Source organism: Panulirus ornatus, chromosome 2 (genome assembly GCF_036320965.1).
Source record: "Panulirus ornatus isolate Po-2019 chromosome 2, ASM3632096v1, whole genome shotgun sequence".
Taxonomy (NCBI): domain Eukaryota; kingdom Metazoa; phylum Arthropoda; class Malacostraca; order Decapoda; family Palinuridae; genus Panulirus; species Panulirus ornatus.
In genome coordinates this window covers 92,672,169-92,690,294 of record NC_092225.1, presented here as the reverse complement: position 1 = coordinate 92,690,294, position 18,126 = coordinate 92,672,169, and the positions used below count along the sequence as shown (strand labels likewise).

General features: G+C 42.2%; 2 protein-coding genes across 5 annotated transcripts in view; one reads left to right on the top strand and one right to left on the bottom strand.

The window, feature by feature from the left end:
* Window positions 1-3,409: 3,409 nt before the first annotated feature.
* LOC139752389 (alpha-(1,3)-fucosyltransferase C-like) lies at window positions 3,410-10,149 on the top strand. Its single transcript, XM_071668309.1, has 7 exons — window positions 3,410-3,430; window positions 3,630-3,802; window positions 4,460-4,588; window positions 5,037-5,159; window positions 5,819-6,004; window positions 6,936-7,094; window positions 8,143-10,149. Exons 1-7 carry the CDS (start codon window positions 3,410-3,412, stop codon window positions 8,351-8,353), a joined length of 1,002 nt encoding a protein of 333 aa, XP_071524410.1. The 3' UTR covers window positions 8,354-10,149.
* Window positions 10,150-14,670: 4,521 nt separating this feature from the next.
* Window positions 14,671-18,126, bottom strand: part of LOC139758370 (uncharacterized) — a 9,517-nt gene continuing 6,061 nt past the window's right edge. For 3 of the 4 annotated variants that reach the window (XR_011714813.1, XR_011714808.1, XR_011714812.1), the window contains 3 exons: window positions 17,795-17,973; window positions 17,236-17,498; window positions 14,671-15,839 (listed from right to left, as the gene is read on the bottom strand). Coding sequence is in view for 1 of the 4 variants with exons in the window: in XM_071679685.1 (XP_071535786.1) it covers window positions 15,806-15,839; window positions 17,236-17,371; window positions 17,795-17,973 (349 nt within the window). In the remaining 3 variants the exon portion in view is untranslated. The remainder of the gene's footprint in view (window positions 15,840-17,235; window positions 17,499-17,794; window positions 17,974-18,126) is intronic. The other variant, XM_071679685.1, reaches the window with a different exon arrangement.

Genomic DNA, 18,126 nt, shown 5'->3' with positions numbered 1-18,126 from the left:
AATTCAAGAGGGGTTGATGTGGAGGGAAGGGAGTTCTGGGGAGTGCAGTGTTGAGAAGACAGAGGAGAGAAAGAGAGAAATAAAAGAAGGAAGGTAGTTCCTGGAGCTCATCCCAAGATTTGAAAGATTCTTCAGCTAAACTGTTGCTGTACCATTTTACTTTTCCATTCGTGTGACATGCAGAATACGATTCTGAACTGATGTGACTGAACTGGGAGCTTTGTTGTATAACTCCAGATTTTTTTTTTATTGATTTATGTAAAAAAAAAAGTTCCTGCTCCCAGTTTATGAAAATTAATGTCTGATTATTGTGACCTTTATCTAATGTCTTTCCATTTTGAACGCAAGAACACAGCCTTCATATTTTTCCAGATTTTCGAGTGATTTTCGAAAAAAAAAAACTAGTCCTCTCAATACTTTGCTTTCGATGCTCTTTATTAAGAGACTATTGAATCGATCTTGTTCCAGGAGTAACCACGCACCCAATGCGATCTGACACCACACTGACAGAAATAGTCGAAGCTTTAAACAATTAAATGCAAGGAAAGTATTAAGGTGCATTTAGCATATTTTCCCCCTACAAAGTCGAATGTGTTACGCAAACTTAATAAACGTCTCATTTGGACATTAATCACTGATGCTTTAGAGTCTGGACACGAATATATTCCCTACTCATACGTGATGTATAATTGTATGACTGTCCGCAACCAATCAATTATACTTATCGACGCAAAACAGCTCCTCCTCCTCCCCTCTACTCCTCTCCCCCCTTTCTCACCATGATGCCCACTAGCCACATTCCCAAAGCAGAACTTTGGTAAATTATCTTTTAATATCATTTCATCTGCATGAGAGATCACCATAATTTGTATAACTAGTGTGTATATATATGGTCTTTGAAGGGTTATTTTCACCACCTGAATATATCATAGAGTTTTCGATTGGCGGTTAACACTCAAACCTTGATGGTCGTCTGCTGAAATTCTTCTATTGATAATTACCTTCTGGTTATCTTGTTGGTTCGTAACTACCAAAGTTCGCTTGCTGATTTTATTTTTTTTTTCTTGTCTGTTGATGTTTACTGGATGGAGTGCTTCTGTTCGTGGTCCTCTGTTGATATTTGTCCGTTGAGGTTTACTTACCAACATTAGTTTTGAATAATTCACTTACTGGCGCTTCCTTGTTTGACGCTACTACTTCACCTGTTACCAGGAGGTGAGGTTTGTTGTGGCGGCATCTGTGGCCTTGATTCTGTTATGGAAGTATCACCAGACACGGCGTCTTCCACCTCTACACCACCACCACCACCACACCACTAGGTAGGTTTGTGGTGACTGTTTGTGTGTTACGGGGAATTCTACACTTGTGTTGTCCCGTCTGTTAACCCAGTATAGGTACAGTCTTGCCAAGACTTGAAAAAATCTGTGAATGAAATGCCCAGTATTTCTTCACACACACACACATATATATATATATATATATATATATATATATATATATATATATATATATATATATATATATATATATATTGGAAAGAATCACAATTTTGCGCGTGATCAAGTATATTCCTGAGTCCTCGGGGAAAAGGGAACTTATCGTGTTTCATTTTCCCCGTGGAAAATGTATAATAATACTATTCGCTATTTCCCGCGTTAGCGTTAAGATCAGAGGACTGAGCCTTTGAGAGAATATCCTCACTTGGCCCCCTTCTCTGTTCCTTCTTTTGGAAAATTAAAAACGAGAGGGAAGGGTTTCCAGCCCCCCGCTCCCTCCCCTTTTAGTCGCCTTCTACGACACGCAGGGAATGCGTGGCAAGTATTCTTTCTTCCCTGTCCCCAGGGATGATATATATATATATATATATATATATATATATATATATATATATATATATATATATATATATATATACATAACAAACCAACATCCGAATGTGCAGCAAAATTTTTTTTTCTTCCAGTAAACTTGATAATAACTTTTGGGCGAATGACGAAGAAACACCTGTGAGTTCCCTGAGGGAGGAGGTCATTGTCAGTGGACAGTCCACCTCGTCTACGGAGCATGACCTCACCAGGGAGAAGGTCCTGCCAGACTACCTCAAGACCGAGCCGAGCCTCCAGCCTCCAGACGATCCGCCTCTCAAAAAAATCTTGTTCTGGAACGATGTTAGTGTTGACGCCTTCACCATACTGTCTCCTGTATAGACTACGCCTTCACCATACTGTCTCCATCTACATAGACTACGTCTTCACTATACTGTCTCCATCTATATAGACTACGTCTTCACTAGTCTCCATCTATATAGACTACGCCTTCACTAGTCTCCATCTATATAGACTACACCTTCACTATACTGTCTCCATCTATATAGACTACGTCTTCACTAGTCTCCATCTATATAGACCACCTTCACTATACTGTCTCCTGTATAGACTACGCCTTCACCATACTGTCTCCTGTATAGACTACGCCTTCACCATACTGTCTCCATCTACATAGACTCCGTCTTCACTATACTGTCTCCATCTATATAGACTACGTCTTCACTAGTCTCCATCTATATAGACTACACCTTCACTATACTGTCTCCATCTATATAGACTACGTCTTCACTATACTGTCTCCATCTATATAGACTACGTCTTCACTAGTCTCCATCTATATAGACTACACCTTCACTATACTGTCTCCATCTATATAGACTACACCTTCACCATACTGTCTCCATCTATATAGACTACGCCTTCACTAGTCTCCATCTATATAGACTACACCTTCACTATACTGTCTCCATCTATATAAACTACGTCTTCACTATACTGTCTCCATCTATATAGACTACGTCTTCACTATACTGTCTCCATCTATATAGACTACACCTTCACCATACTGTCTCCATCTATACAGACTAAGCCTTCACCATACTGTCTCCATCTATATAGACTACGTCTTCACCATACTGACTCTATTTCAAGCATTAATTCAGATTATCCCAAGGCCCCTTTTACCCTGCTCTTTAGTACTTGTAACACGAAAAAAAGAATTTCACCTTTAGTTCCAACTGACAGCTTCAGAAATCCTCATGGAAGGTGGTCTTTACGTGTGTGTGTGTGTGTGTGTGTATATATATATATATATATATATATATATATATATATATATATATATATATATATATATATATATATATATATATATATGCCCATTACTCGTTTCAGAGGGTTCTCAGAGCACTCAGGAAGTCAGTCACAATCACAGGTCAAGATGTGCAGTGATATAATATGTCTGTCACAAGTCCAAGACAGCTTAAAATTAGGTGATCAATGTTAGAAGTTACGTTTCGGACATCAACGGCTCTGTGCTACATTGGAGAGATGGGTGGTGTCCAGAACGGAGACAAGGAAACATGTTTATCTTAGGAATGCAGGTGGAGATTGATAAACTAGCTATGGGGGATACATTTAGTAATGCCTGAGTCTAAGTGATAATGATGTGTGACCTACTGTGGTAGAGCTAGGACAATCTTCCACATCACAGTGGAATGGTTATATCTGCCTGCACCACAGTGGCACAGTTATGTCTGCCTGCACCGCAGTGGTAAAGTTATATCACTGTCTGCACCACAGTGGTATGGGAAGCCTCACTATGGGTTCGGGCTGGGACGACAGCCATTTGTACGCGCCGGCTGTCGTGTCAACACCTGCCTCACCACCGCCGTCCGTAACCGATACCCGCTCGACCAGCTGGATGCTCTCGTCTGGCACTTCAGGGCCAAGGATAAGACGCTGCCGGACCACAGGTAGGTTGTATGAGGTTAGGAAGGGAATCATATGCTAGTATACGAGTAATCGAGTCATAATAAGTGAGTGAAATGATGGTTTAACAGTTCGAAGAGTCGTGTACAAGTGTTTCTCTCTCCCGGCACCTTTTGCCTCCTACCTGCAGTACGATAAGAATATTATTGCACACATCAGGTCATTGATTATTACTTATTGTTAATTACCTATTTGAACAATATGGCGAGAGGAATTTACAGCCCTAGAGTCCCTTCTCTTGAATTTTTAACTGTCAATTAGCCCTATAAATCTTCGTTAATTGCTTGCATTGTTCCTCGTCTAATATGAGAGCCTAAGCTTATGGTTGTGAAGGTAATGGTAGGGACTATATGCAACTGCTGTTACTATAATGTAGACGTCTCACCGTATTGTGGATTCTGTCCGTTTTCCTTTGAGAAGAAACGTTTGTAATTTGATTCAAATGTTCCTCCAGACCCTTCCCAATTCAAACCCATGTCTCTAGAATGACATGGCCATGTAGCTTTCCATCGCTCAACCAACATGTCAAAATGATATTCACTGCTCGTTTGTTACATCCAGTGTGGCTTATCCTGACCTCATTTGCCACTTTAGTAACCTATCTTTAACCTCAAATGATCCGATATTACGTCTTTCCTCAGGTGGCCCCACACTCGCTATGTGTTCTGGATGATGGAGTCACCCCAACACCTGTTTGGGGACCTGGAATCATACCATGGACTCTTCAACTGGACCTTCACCTACCGCTTGGACTCTGACTTCCCCAGTCCGTGAGTCTCGCTGACTGCTGCCGCGGGGTACGGTCATTTACATTACACATTCATCGTTATTTAATCACCTTCGTGGCTACTGTCTCCTTCTTCATCATTATCATATTTGTGATTGTACTTTCATGACAGAAGAAAATGGTCAAGAGGTTAGATCAGGCCGTGATGTTTATAGTCTTTTAAACATCAAGACCATATTTATACTTTGAAGTTGCATATATATATATATATATATATATATATATATATATATATATATATATATATATATATATATATATATACATATAAAGAAAATTCCAGGGTTTGAGTATGTAAAAGTACACTTTAAACCTTTGTATAGTACACAAAAAGGTTTTGCTCTTAGAAGTTGCTTTTGTACAAAACATTGGGATAACTTATCGTTTTAGTGTTCGATAAATAGTACATAAATACAAATCGGTCATTACAGGTACGGCTTTGTGACGACCCGTCACCAGGAGCCGAGTGTGGACGTCGCCGGCCTGGTGGGCAACAAGACAAAATTAGTGGCCTGGTTCGTCTCCAACTGTGCGTCTTCCAGCGGGAGGGAGAGGTCAGTTCTCACCTCAGGGACACCTTAACACAACAAGGCCCGAAGTGCCACCGACGCGGCGCCCTAGAGGATGGTCGCCACACAGTACAATGGGCAAAGACAACAGTTCAAGCCAATGTTCACCTCAACCTTTAAAACTCACCCATAACCATCTCACTCTCGGCCTTACGTTAGGTTAGGTTAAGTTAGGACAACTTAGGTTAGATTAGGTTAAGTTAGGACAGCTTAGGTTAGGTTAAGGTGAACATTTTCCTGGACTGATCTCTTTACTGTATTCAATGAGGAAGGCTATACTGGCTGGACCCAGTGATTAGATTTCAATATCGCCGACATTCACATCACGGAGGCTCTTTATTTGTTATGTAATATTATTAATTTTGAAATATTCAGTAGTGACTAGAGATTAATGATTTACTCAGCAAACTAGGAATTACAGGATTAAAATACCAGGACGTGTTGAGTGCAAAAAGCATGCCAGGAACAATAAAAACAGGTTAGGCTCGTCAGGTAAAGTTAAGCCACATTTCACCGCTATATCACTTTATCTTTTAAATCTACATACATTTACCAAGTCCATTGACGATATTAGCTTACATTCACAATATCCTATTCCACAATCATGTGGCCCATCCTCACTTGTTACCGTTTTCGTTGCACAGCCTAGCCAGGACCCTGCACCAGTACCTGCCTGTGGACATCTACGGGAGGTGTGGTCCGCTCAGCTGCGCCCGTTCCCATCAGACTCGCTGTTACGACATGCTACAGAAGAACTACAAGTTTTACCTGGCCTTCGAGAACTCCCTCTGCCGGGATTACATTACGGAGAAGTTCTTCAGTGTCCTGGAGTATGTGTAGGATGGTGATAGTCTATGGTTTAACTTGGATGTTTTTAACTTTGGCTTTTCCTTGTAAGGTATTAGTTTAGCATTGTCTGTGTAGTTCTTAAAGTTAGTTGGCTGTGTATCATCAACAAATGAACAGCATATTCAAAGCCAGACAGGTTGTATAAACAGATTAAGCAAGATTTCGTACTAACCCGAATCAAGAGTGGTAAGAATTACTGCTTCGGCAAAATAGCCGAATCACCTAACAAATTGCCGTTTTCAGACAGACGCACTTCACGTGTATTGTGCATTAGTAGAACTGATTAACCTTTATCTGTCCATTTGTACTCTCAGTATATATCTCCAGCTGTAAAGGAAGGTGGATTGTACAGAAAATCTGCATGACAATTGATATAATCTCCAGGAACTCCCTTAATGAAGTTCTCATTATAACTTTATAACACCCTAGATTCAATTCATGGCTCCATTGTAAATCATACAAGATGTGCAAGCAGGTTTGAACACATCCTAGTGAGCACTTAATTCATTACTGTGTTCCTTCTATGATTCTAATCACCGAGTCACTTACATATGTCGTTCATAATCGTGCCTTAAAGGAGTTTCTGAAAATATCGATGAATACTGTTCCATGTGTCAACCATTCTTAATTTGTTTTATTAGAGAAAAACATCTCATTTTCTCGTCTCGTGTCGATGTATGAATGAGGTCTCTTGATCATCTGGGGAATGACAAACCGTCACCCTCAATATCTATTATTACTAGGAACCACATAAGCTTACCTCCATGTAATCGCTGGTATGTGTGTCCGTTACCCACAATCACAAACATTTTTGTCGACATATACTTGGACAAAGAAAGTCCTAAATCAGGTGGAAGAAAGACTAATTATGTTCCGTGTTACTGGTTCCTTGAGAAGGTTCCTGATGTGCAGGTACTACGTGGTGCCAGTAGTATGGGGTATGGGGAACTACACAAGCCAGGCGCCACCTCACTCGTACATCGACGCCCTCAGCTTCCCCAGCGTCCACGACCTGGCCCAATACCTCCTCTACCTGGACGCAAACCACACTGCCTACATGGAGTACTTCCAGTAAGTACTTTAGCCAAGTGAGCGGTTCTTTGTGACAGAGATTTTGATTTGTAAGGCATACTCATGACGTGGACCTATAAGGAAATCCAAGGCAGAGAGAACATTAGTTTAGTGTCGACTGAATCAGATAATAGATAACATGATATACCTTACACATGCTTTACATAAAGGAAGTACAACACAATTTTATCTTTTCACCTTTTAAATAGATTCATATTCGATATGATATTGACCTCATTTTCATTTAACGCAAAATCGTTCCTATCAACTCGGGTCCAACTAACGCCTACTCTTAAAACATCAGGTCACCGTTCAACTCTCTCCATTCACACTCTTAAAACACCCATAATAACTTAGTCGTTGTAACAAATAAAACGTCCAGCTGCAGCAGCAGAAACTTATATATCTTTTCTGAGACTGTTCCACCTCTTATTCGTAGTTTTCACCCACACTCGTAGGATCACATGTAATATGCTATAAAGAACTCAAAAGCACCGAATAGCTAGACTAGGCTAGACGGAGTTTCCTCGTAAGCCGTTGATTAAAAACAATTTACTTAGAAGATTTAGGACTGCCCAGGGTATTCCTTTTAACTTCCACGAGACATAGAAGCTCCTGAAGGATTTGCCAAGAGGTTTTTCCACGCAGACCACCACCATATCAGTACGAGGAGCAGGGACCGCACAACACTTGACAACCGTGAGCACAATATATCGACAGTGAAAAATTTTCAGTAGACTTCGAGCATGTATGTAGGTCCTCACGTCTTTTCTACAGTGGCTGGGGCACTGCCCTGGGCTGGCTGTCAGTCCTGCATGTTCTACTGACATAAAGGAATATAAAAGCTGATGACAGACGATATATTTGACTATCGTCTTCCCTGACTGAGGGAAGAAGAGGATTAACCAGCTTATATTTGCCTTTAGTAATCTAGATATAAAGACCAAAAGACATATTTCTTTTCCTCCAGGTACTGTCTCCTCTCAGCACCAAATTAAATCAATGCTCTTACTCTCCGTTCACATGGTCGACCATACTCCTCCCGCAGGTGGAAGCAGCGACAACAGGTGGTGGTGGGATGGGGGTCGACGGCGGTGCCCTGGTGCCGCCTGTGTGAACGCCTCCATACCGACACCACCACGAAGGTGTACCACGACCTCCACTCTTGGTTTGTGGTCAACTCCTCCTGCAGGTCCTCCACCGACCGGGATATTGCTCAGTATGTGCACGGGGGGAACAAGGGATCTCGACTCGAATGAGAAGATAATTCTCTAAGAATTACAAGGATGAAAGGAGAGTTTACCACGACTGATAACTGGAATTTCATAGATATATGAGGAGTGACGTGTCCCAGTACCACTTCAATGTAGAATTGATGAATATTTAACGAGAAGTGAAAGCCGTAACTCTGTTAATAAGTTACCCATATGTTGGTGTGAATGTAAGGTACCCATGCATTGCCACACTGATTATGACTATGATAACTTTGCCTAAGGATGTTATCCTTCAGATTATATACTTAATATTAACCTTTTCATGAGTGCCAAGATTCTACAGGTACAGTGGTACACTGGGTTGTTCCTTGAATCCTCGTGTTTACATATCGCTATGTCGGTGATATTTACGTCGTAAATAATATCGGTAGGTCCAGAACTGACGTGGGGCCTGAGTGTGTGGGTAATATTCTAAGCTCTGCACTCTTGATTTCGCAGTGGTTTCATACACAAACATGCTTAAGAAGTTTTCTATTTAAGTTTAGTTTTGGGTTCATTGATTCCTGACTTTCATTCTCGTCATTAGCATTGTTGGTGGCTGGCATATCCATCCAACCAAGGGAAATCTTTAGGATATTATTTTCCTAGATTGGTATGATGATAATCTAGCATGAAAACAGTATTTGGTATTAATTTTAGATGGCAGCTTAACAGACCAGTAGCCCACAACAATCCGATGTTATGCACTTGTCTACTCTGCTGTTATTTTGTACTGATAGTTCCAAGAAAGATGGCAGCTCTTATCATGACATGAATTTACGTATGAGGAAGAGCTGTTGTCTGCAGAAAAGGTAGATTAGCTCACAAACATCTGAAGTTCCGTCGATTCGAAAGATTCCATGTCACTGGCTATAATATCTGTTAAAAGTCTTACACATACATATTCGTACAAACAATGTACAAAATTAAAACATCCTGGAGGCATCATAAAAAAACATAATTCTTGGTGAAACGTTGTTTGTGGTGTATTACACACTGATTAGGAGAGTGTGTCCTAAAAGTTCTCTCTTACAAGTTACTAGATTAGCGAGAAGATGGCGTTAGTGTCAACGTCTCACAATTTGGGAAACACTCGTTATAAGTAGTTGCACTTCCTAAATGCATTGTCTTCGGCCCAGTTTTATTTCCTTTATACCCAGAGTGTTCACAGGTAACGGTTTTCCTGTACGTCTGTGCTTGTGCTCACGTTTTTCCCCATATTTCGGACAATGTTGTTTCCTATTTGTGTTGTGAAAAGTGTTGACGTAGTAGTGACTATGGCCTGTAAACCCTGAAGCATCATCCTACCCGAGAACTGAAGTAGCTACATCAGGTGTGCAGGTATTTAGTGGAATCACAAACAGTCGTTAAGAGGAGGAGGTAGCAAGCAAGTGGCGGCCAAACATTATTTGTGTTTATCTGTTTGGTTTGAAGAAATCAGTCTAGGATTTTGGATGAAGCTTGACGAGGTAAGCAGGTTTTTTTTTTTCTTGGAAATTTTGTCAACATTTTGATTTTAGAAATATATACATTTCGGTTAGGCAAGTCTAGAGCGTAGGATGGGTGACAAGTGGGTCCCAAGGACCCTAAATGGTACTTTACGTCCAGGATAAAGGGAGATTTAGGATGAAATATTTGATTAATTATTACAGGATAGTAAGAGATGCTGACATGCGTAGTAACGTCTGTGAGATGCTAACATGCGTAGTAACGTCTGTGGAATACAAAACTATAAGTCATACGGATTAATTCATTAACAATGACAGTAATACAGGGACAAGTGAAGAAGCGTTTGAAAGTTACATTTATATACACAATCACATTATATATATATATATATATATATATATATATATATATATATATATATGTATATATATATATATATATATATATATATATATATATATATATATATACTGAGGATGAACGTATACATGAAACAATATACAAAGCAGTGTAGAGTCGTTAACGGTTGTAGAAATATACACGGTCAATGATACAGGTGGAACATGCACTCACTGTATGTACTGACAATGAGCGTATTGTTAACATTAAATGATGCAAAGAAGGTTTACGTACACTACACATGACATGTAATTACAGCATGTACTTGCACTGCGCATGATTAGATGTTTATGTAGCTCAGGGGATGGCAGATTTTGTATATGGTGTGAGAATGTCTTTAAGGATGTTACTATCAGTAAATTATGATTACAGAACTACCGAAACTGTAAGACTTGTGTTATGAAATAATTGATTTTGGTACATTTGCTGATGTATGTATATATAGTGTCCTTGTTTTTCATTGGGTGATGTCATTTGAACTATTTCGGAGTTTTTTTTTTTATCGCGACTTGCCGTATGTACATGTACCGAAGTGTATTTTGGCAGTTACAGAATCACATTGTCCAGTATGGGTTAGGTTTGGCGCTGGCGGTGAATCACCGAACGAGCCTTGAAGACCCAAGTTGCAAGTGGGCGTTGTTTCTGTATTACTCAAACTCGTGTCTTTCTAAATGCTTTAATTTAGACGTCTATATACAATATAGCTAAATAGTTATGTGCTTTATGTATTTTGTAGAAGATATACATTTTGAATTGTTTTTAATCACGATTCTATTTTTTTTGTGTTGTTTATTGACGAGGAATTTTGGATGAGCTTTTCAGGATGATTCAGATAAAAAAAAAGATGTATTTTGTTCTCAGCTAGAACGTACTGTGTGAATAAGAACTTATATAAGGTTTAGCGTTAGCATAGAACGACGTTGTGAGACCTCGAGTCAACAGAGACGTATTTCTGTCTGTAGATGTTCAGTCTGGATTCATGTCGCTGAGTTCACAGTTTGCTTGTTTAGTAGTTTTTTTTTTTTTTTATAGTCTTGGCAACACCGGGTGTGGTTTTCTGTGTCTTTGGTCTGCGAGGTTGCTGGTCTTTGGTTCCTCGTAGTCTTTGTATGTGACATCTTGTTTGGTAGTTTTGTGAGTTCCTTGTTTGAGATTTTTTTCATCATTTATATTCATTGTCTACGATATGATAAGGTTTAAAGGTTTGGTCTTTAGTCTATTTTTCGTGACATCTTAATTTGTGAACCTTTGGTCCGTAAAGGGGTCTCATTGACCTGACGTTGTGGTAAAAAAGTTTTTTTCTTTTTCAAGTTTTAGTTTAGGCGATGTTTTTTTTTTTTTTTTAGTCTTCTCTCCCACTGTGTATTTGCTCTTATTTGGCTCTAGTTTCATATCTTTGTTGTTTTGTGCTAGTAGTGTTAGTGTTATTATCACTGCCGAGCTTAGGATTCGAACCCATGTGGGCTTGACGTCGGTTATGATGTTACTGACTCTTGGTCAGTAACCTTAATCTGTAAACCAAGTACGGGATTCGAACTATTGAGCTGGAACCTGGTGACCTATGAATGCGTCACGGTCAGGAACGGGAACAGCTACCCTACGGAATCATATTCTAATTTTGACCTAATGTAGGATGTGAACAACTTGTCAAATGTTTCCTGATCCGTATAACTGCTTGTTCTGATATTTACCAGATGATATATATATATCTATTTATATTTATTATACTTTGTCGCTGTCTCCCGCGTTTGCGAGGTAGCGCAAGGAAACAGACGAAAGAAATGGCCCAACCCCCCCCCATACACATGTATATACATACGTCCACACACGCAAATATACATACCTACACAGCTTTCCATGGTTTACCCCAGACGCTTCACATGCCTTGATTCACTCCACTGACAGCACGTCAACCCCGGTATACCACATCGCTCCAATTCACTCTATTCCTTGCCCTCCTTTCACCCTCCTGCATGTTCAGGCCCCGATCACACAAAATCTTTTTCACTCCATCTTTCCACCTCCAATTTGGTCTCCCTCTTCTCCTCGTTCCCTCCACCTCCGACACATATATCCTCTTGGTCAATCTTTCCTCACTCATTCTCTCCATGTGCCCAAACCATTTCAAAACACCCTCTTCTGCTCTCTCAACCACGCTCTTTTTATTTCCACACATCTCTCTTACCCTTACGTTACTCACTCGATCAAACCACCTCACACCACACATTGTCCTCAAACATCTCATTTCCAGCACATCCATCCTCCTGCGCACCACTCCATCCATAGCCCACGCCTCGCAACCATACAACATTGTTGGAACCACTATTCCTTCAAACATACCCATTTTTGCTTTCCGAGATAATGTTCTCGACTTCCACACATTCTTCAAGGCTCCCAGAATTTTCGCCCCCTCCCCCACCCTATGATCCACTTCCGCTTCCATGGTTCCATCCGCTGCCAGATCCACTCCCAGATATCTAAAACACTTCACTTCCTCCAGTTTTTCTCCATTCAAACTCACCTCCCAATTGACTTGACCCTCAACCCTACTGTACTTAATAACCTTGCTCTTATTCACATTTACTCTTAACTTTCTTCTTTCACACACTTTACCAAACTCAGTCACCAGCTTCTGCAGTTTCTCACATGAATCAGCCACCAGCGCTGTATCATCAGCGAACAACAACTGACTCACTTCCCAAGCTCTCTCATCCCCAACAGACTTCATACTTGCCCCTCTTTCCAAAACTCTTGCATTCACCTCCCTAACAACCCCATCCATAAACAAATTAAACAACCATGGAGACATCACACACCCCTGCCGCAAACCTACATTCACTGAGAACCAATCACTTTCCTCTCTTCCTACACGTACACATGCCTTACATCCTCGATAAAAACTTTTCACCGCTTCTAACAACTTGCCTCCCACACCATATATTCCCAACACCCTCCACAGAGCATCTCTATCAACTCTATCATATATATATATATATATATATATATATATATATATATATATATATATATATATATATTGGCAGCCGTTAGAGAATGTCACTATCCCTGGGGATAGGGGAGAAAGAATACTTCCCACGTATTCCCTGCGTGTCGTAGAAGGCGACTAAAAGGGGAGGGAGCGGGGGGCTGGATATCCCCCCCTCTATTTTTTTTTTTAATTTTTCCAAAAGAAGGAACAGAGAAGGGGGCCAGGTGAGGATATTCCCTTAAAGGCCCAGTCCTCTGTTCTGAACGCTACCTCGCTAATGCGGGAAATGGCGAATGATTTGAAAGCAAAGAATATATATATATATATATATATATATATATATATATATATATATATATAATATATAATATAAATGATACTTGTTCGCCGTTTCCTGTGTTAGCTAGGAGGCATTAGGAACAGACGATGGCCTCATTCGCTCTCATCCAGTTTCCATCTAACATATTTTACCTCATTCTTTCCCTCCGCAGTTCTTACTGTGTCACAAGACTAATCCTGTCTGCTGCCGAGGGCCATTTGTTTGTTATCCGTCTCCGGGCTCTCCATTCCCGTATAAAAATGTGTTATTGACCTTTAGGATTTAACGTTAAGGCCAAGAAGAGCTCGAGGATGTAACACATACTTGGCTAAGGATTCGGGCGTGATCCACGGATGCTCACGCCTGGCTCTTATTTACGGTAGGCCGTCCGTGCTTCCGCAAGCCGCCGCGTTGCTAGAGTGACTGACGTTTAGTTCGCGCTGGTTTAACCTCTCTACGCATTAGTTTGCCAAGTGGATGTGATCATCACATGGCGGAGATGCCGCGATAGTACTTTCAACTGTAAACAAGTTTTTTTTTTACTTTCTTTTTCCGTGTCTTTGGGAACGACTTGTCCCCCTCATCCTGAGAATAGAGATCGCACGACAGAACTTGTACAGTGTACACACCCCACCGTCCCTCATTCATCTTCAGAGCTTTTAGTTCTAAAATGAGGTATAGGGGAAGGACTGGATCCATTGTTGATTTTCTTAAGGACCGGGTACACTCCGCTGAGCCTGAGCAGCGACCATGAACCGCACACACACACACACACACACACACACACACACACACACACACACACACACACACACACACTTGCCATTTCGGTCTTGGACACAAGTGGGATGACATGACCCCCTGGCCCAGCACTTTAAAAGGTTTGTTTATCCTACTGGAGGTCATATTGTAAACTCGTATGTAAATGTCTTATAATATAAACTTTTTATTTTAGATTCTGTGTAGTCATGGTTAATTTGCTGTAAGCAGGGTTTACTGAAATTGCTGTAGGCAAGGTTTACTTTATTAGCTGTAGCCAAGGTTGTAAGCATTAGCTGTAATTAACGTTTACTGTATTCTCTAGAGCCAAGGTATGCTGACTTAACTGTAGTCATGGTTTATACTGAATTAGCTGTAGCCAAAGGCTGAAAATATACCAAATAACTAGAAGCATAGAAAATGATTTATTAAGATGGGTTTAACAGACAGTTTATACACAAATACACGTGTGGAAGGTTGATTTACAGTGCGCTGATTATTGTTGATGATATTCTCAATGGCTGAGTTGAGGCTCTCCACTAGGTTGACTGCACAAGCTCAGAATGGGTTTGATGCATCTGTGGTGCCCAGCTGCAACAAGGGGACGAGGGATCCCAGCGGGCAGGCTATGTTGGTAGGGTGTAATAGTTTTTTTACTGTTCTTTGAGGTATCACCCTGACCATTTTTACTTAGCTATGTGGAGCGATGAAAACAGAAGAAAATGAAGTATCTTTATGCGTCCATTCTGTGAATACTTCACCATGTTTACTTGTATGTGTTTGAATGACTGGTGTAAATTAGATTCTTTCCATTCCGCTCCCAGCCTCATGGGGTGGATCACACGGTCAGAAAAAAGGATCACCCTACGCACCTGTGGGAATTAAAACTGCAAAATGAGGGACTCCCCAGCCCAACAGGTTGTCTAGGGCGCGGTGACTGTCTGTACCCTGGTGGGCAGACACACATGCTGACTTCCATACCCGGATACCAATACGTTAGCCAGTTGCCCCTCAGCCAGGACACGGATCCCTCCGTGTCACGGCTTCATGGCTGCCTCCAACTCCTCCTGTCTCCTCCCACCCTGGTTTGTGATGACGTTCACCCCTCCTCTGTACCACACCATGTCGGTCCAGTTCCCCTCCGTCCCACTAGTCTCGTGCCATAATGCTAGCCCCTGTTTCCCTCTATACCCACCTCACCCTCGCCAACAACATGGCCCGGGTCCCACTCCTCTGTACCCGGGCCATGTTGTCGGTCCACGTCCACGACTGGGCTGGTCCAACACCTCAACAGTGCACCATACTTGTTCGAAGACCAATTATTTCCCCCCCCCCCTGCCCCTTGTTACGTTTGGCAGACGAGCCAAGAACTCTCAGCCTCTGGTTTTGACGTTTCCAGCGACTGTAAAAAAAGACGACATGACGTAGATGGTGTTGGTTCTGTAGATAAGCATATACAGCGGAGGATGGACGTCCTCCAGGGAAGGTTCTTGTGTATCCACCCCACCACACACACACGGGTGAGGACGTGGGTTCGTCCCGGCTACACGGGACAGCACACTCTCGCCACACCTTCCCTGCAACGTAGACCAGCAGGTGAGGACGTGTGTGCAGACGGGGTCAACGTAATCTGAGGGTGGGGGAGGTGACCCATTCCGGAGGCCTACAGGGAGTGTGTGTGTATATCTGGACACGCGAAGTCAAAGGAAGTGAACGAAAGGAAGTTTTTAGTAGTGGGCTTGCGCAGGAGACCCGCTGTTGAGAGAGAGAGAGAGAGAGAGAGAGAGAGAGAGAGAGAGAGAGAGAGAGAGAGAGAGAGAGAGAATCTTCAGGACATGAGAGGTTTTTGTTTTTAAACGTGTTTCCTGGAAATAAAGTATTATTATGAAAGCCAAAATAACTATAAAGAACGCGAGACACAAGTGAAAGTGGAGTATATATATATATATATATATATATATATAATTACCCAAGAATCTTTTTCTGGAAGGAGTCCATTACTTAGTCCAGCGACCTTTTTCCAGGAGCTCCTGTAGTTCCAAGGCTGCGCTGCTTCCAGTAGATGGGAAATAATAGACTCCTCTAGAGTGAGAGATTCTTTGACAAGACTGTACTCCCAGCAATCCAGGCCTGATGGTGTACCCGCCGTCTTGCCGGTTTTCATCTTCCGCAAGGCTTTCACTGCCTCTTCTCTCCAAACCACTTTCCCTGCCTCTCACTTTGCACACCATCTCGACCAAAACTCCCTATACATTTGCCACTCTGTCATGCAGTTGGAGTATAATAACACCGACATGTACACATATACACCGTTGCTTGTATGTCATTAGCTCTTTGTAATTATCCATGTCAACAATATGGAGCAGTAGTTTTCCACTCGTGGGGCCCCATCTCTTCCAACTGTTCCCTCCATGACATAGTTTCTTAAACTTCTATATATATATACTTCCCAGCGTCCAGCCATGGTAGTGCTTTACTCTTAACACTGGTTGTACCCTGAACACTTGTCCATTGTCAGTCCTTGGCAGAGACCTATCTATCTTCGGCACGATATCGTCCTTAGCTAAGGTCTATTCCTAGCACCTCTCCGTCCTTGGTATTAGTCCACATCATTTTTCCTGCCTTTATAACCTAGCCTAATCATGGGTCCACCTTTCGCTGTGAACCTTTCTTGACACTGTTCTAAGCTTGGGTCCTACTCACCCCTCAGCGATGGTCCACACTACTACACCCCTAGTGTCTTTAACTACCCGACACGGTACAGGCTGCTGTATGCCCTTTTCCACGGACTTCTCACATACATTCTCAGTATGTTGGTTGTGGGCCGAACTGTCCAGCCCAGGCTTTGAAACGAGGCGGACCCTCGCGTGGTTCATCTTCAGCAACGCTACACACACACACACACACACACACACACACACACACACACACACACGCGTGCGACCGAGAACCAGTAGTGAAGCTGACCCTCACCTGTTAGCGCCACAGCCGTAGTTATGGAGGAACTGTTCGATCGTCAGTAGCCTCACTGGCTCATCCAGCTTCGTCAGGCAGGTGGAGTAGGGGACGCAAGTGCCTTCCCTGGTGCCGATCGTAGCGCAGGGTTCTCCTGCCGCAGGAGAGACCGATGATCAAGACTTGGGGAGATCGTGACTGAGGTGGAGAGCAGAGTCTGGATCGATTTACCTCACTTGAGACACACGACAGAATATGAGGAACGCTGACGATCGGAGATGCTAGGGTAAACAGCATTGTAAGCCAGTGAATGACACACGAATTTCACAAAATAGAAGGGGGAGGGGGATGTTTTAGGGCATATTTTCCTCACCAATGAAAGAACAACATAGTCCTATGAACACTTCAGCCACTGGGAAGTTACAGTAAGATTCCATGTGTCAGTATGATAAGCGGAGGGACAACTCGTCCACGTAGGGAGGGATAATAATGATCCCCCCCCCCCGTGACAACTGGTTGATACCTCATGTACGTTAGTTTATGGGAAGGGGAGACGAAGGCCCCATGGTAGCTCTACCTGTATCATCCGGGGCTGGAGGCGAGGGCTGGGTGGTGGTGGTGGAGGTCGGCGTCTCGTGTCGGGGTGGGGGCGGCAATGATGGCTGCGTCTGGTCTGGCGGAGGAGAGACGGGCCTTCGGGAGGGAATACTTTCGTCTCTGTCGCAGCAGACTTGGTCTTTCCCCGTACACCGGGTGCTGTGGGAACACCAGTTTACCCGCTAGGATTAATGGCACTTTATTAATGGCATAACTTGTATATCGAGTTACCGTACTCAACGGTATGTGTAACGAGAAATATACATTAAGATTTTTTTTTTTTCCCAAGGAATACCTCGGCCTTTAATGTCT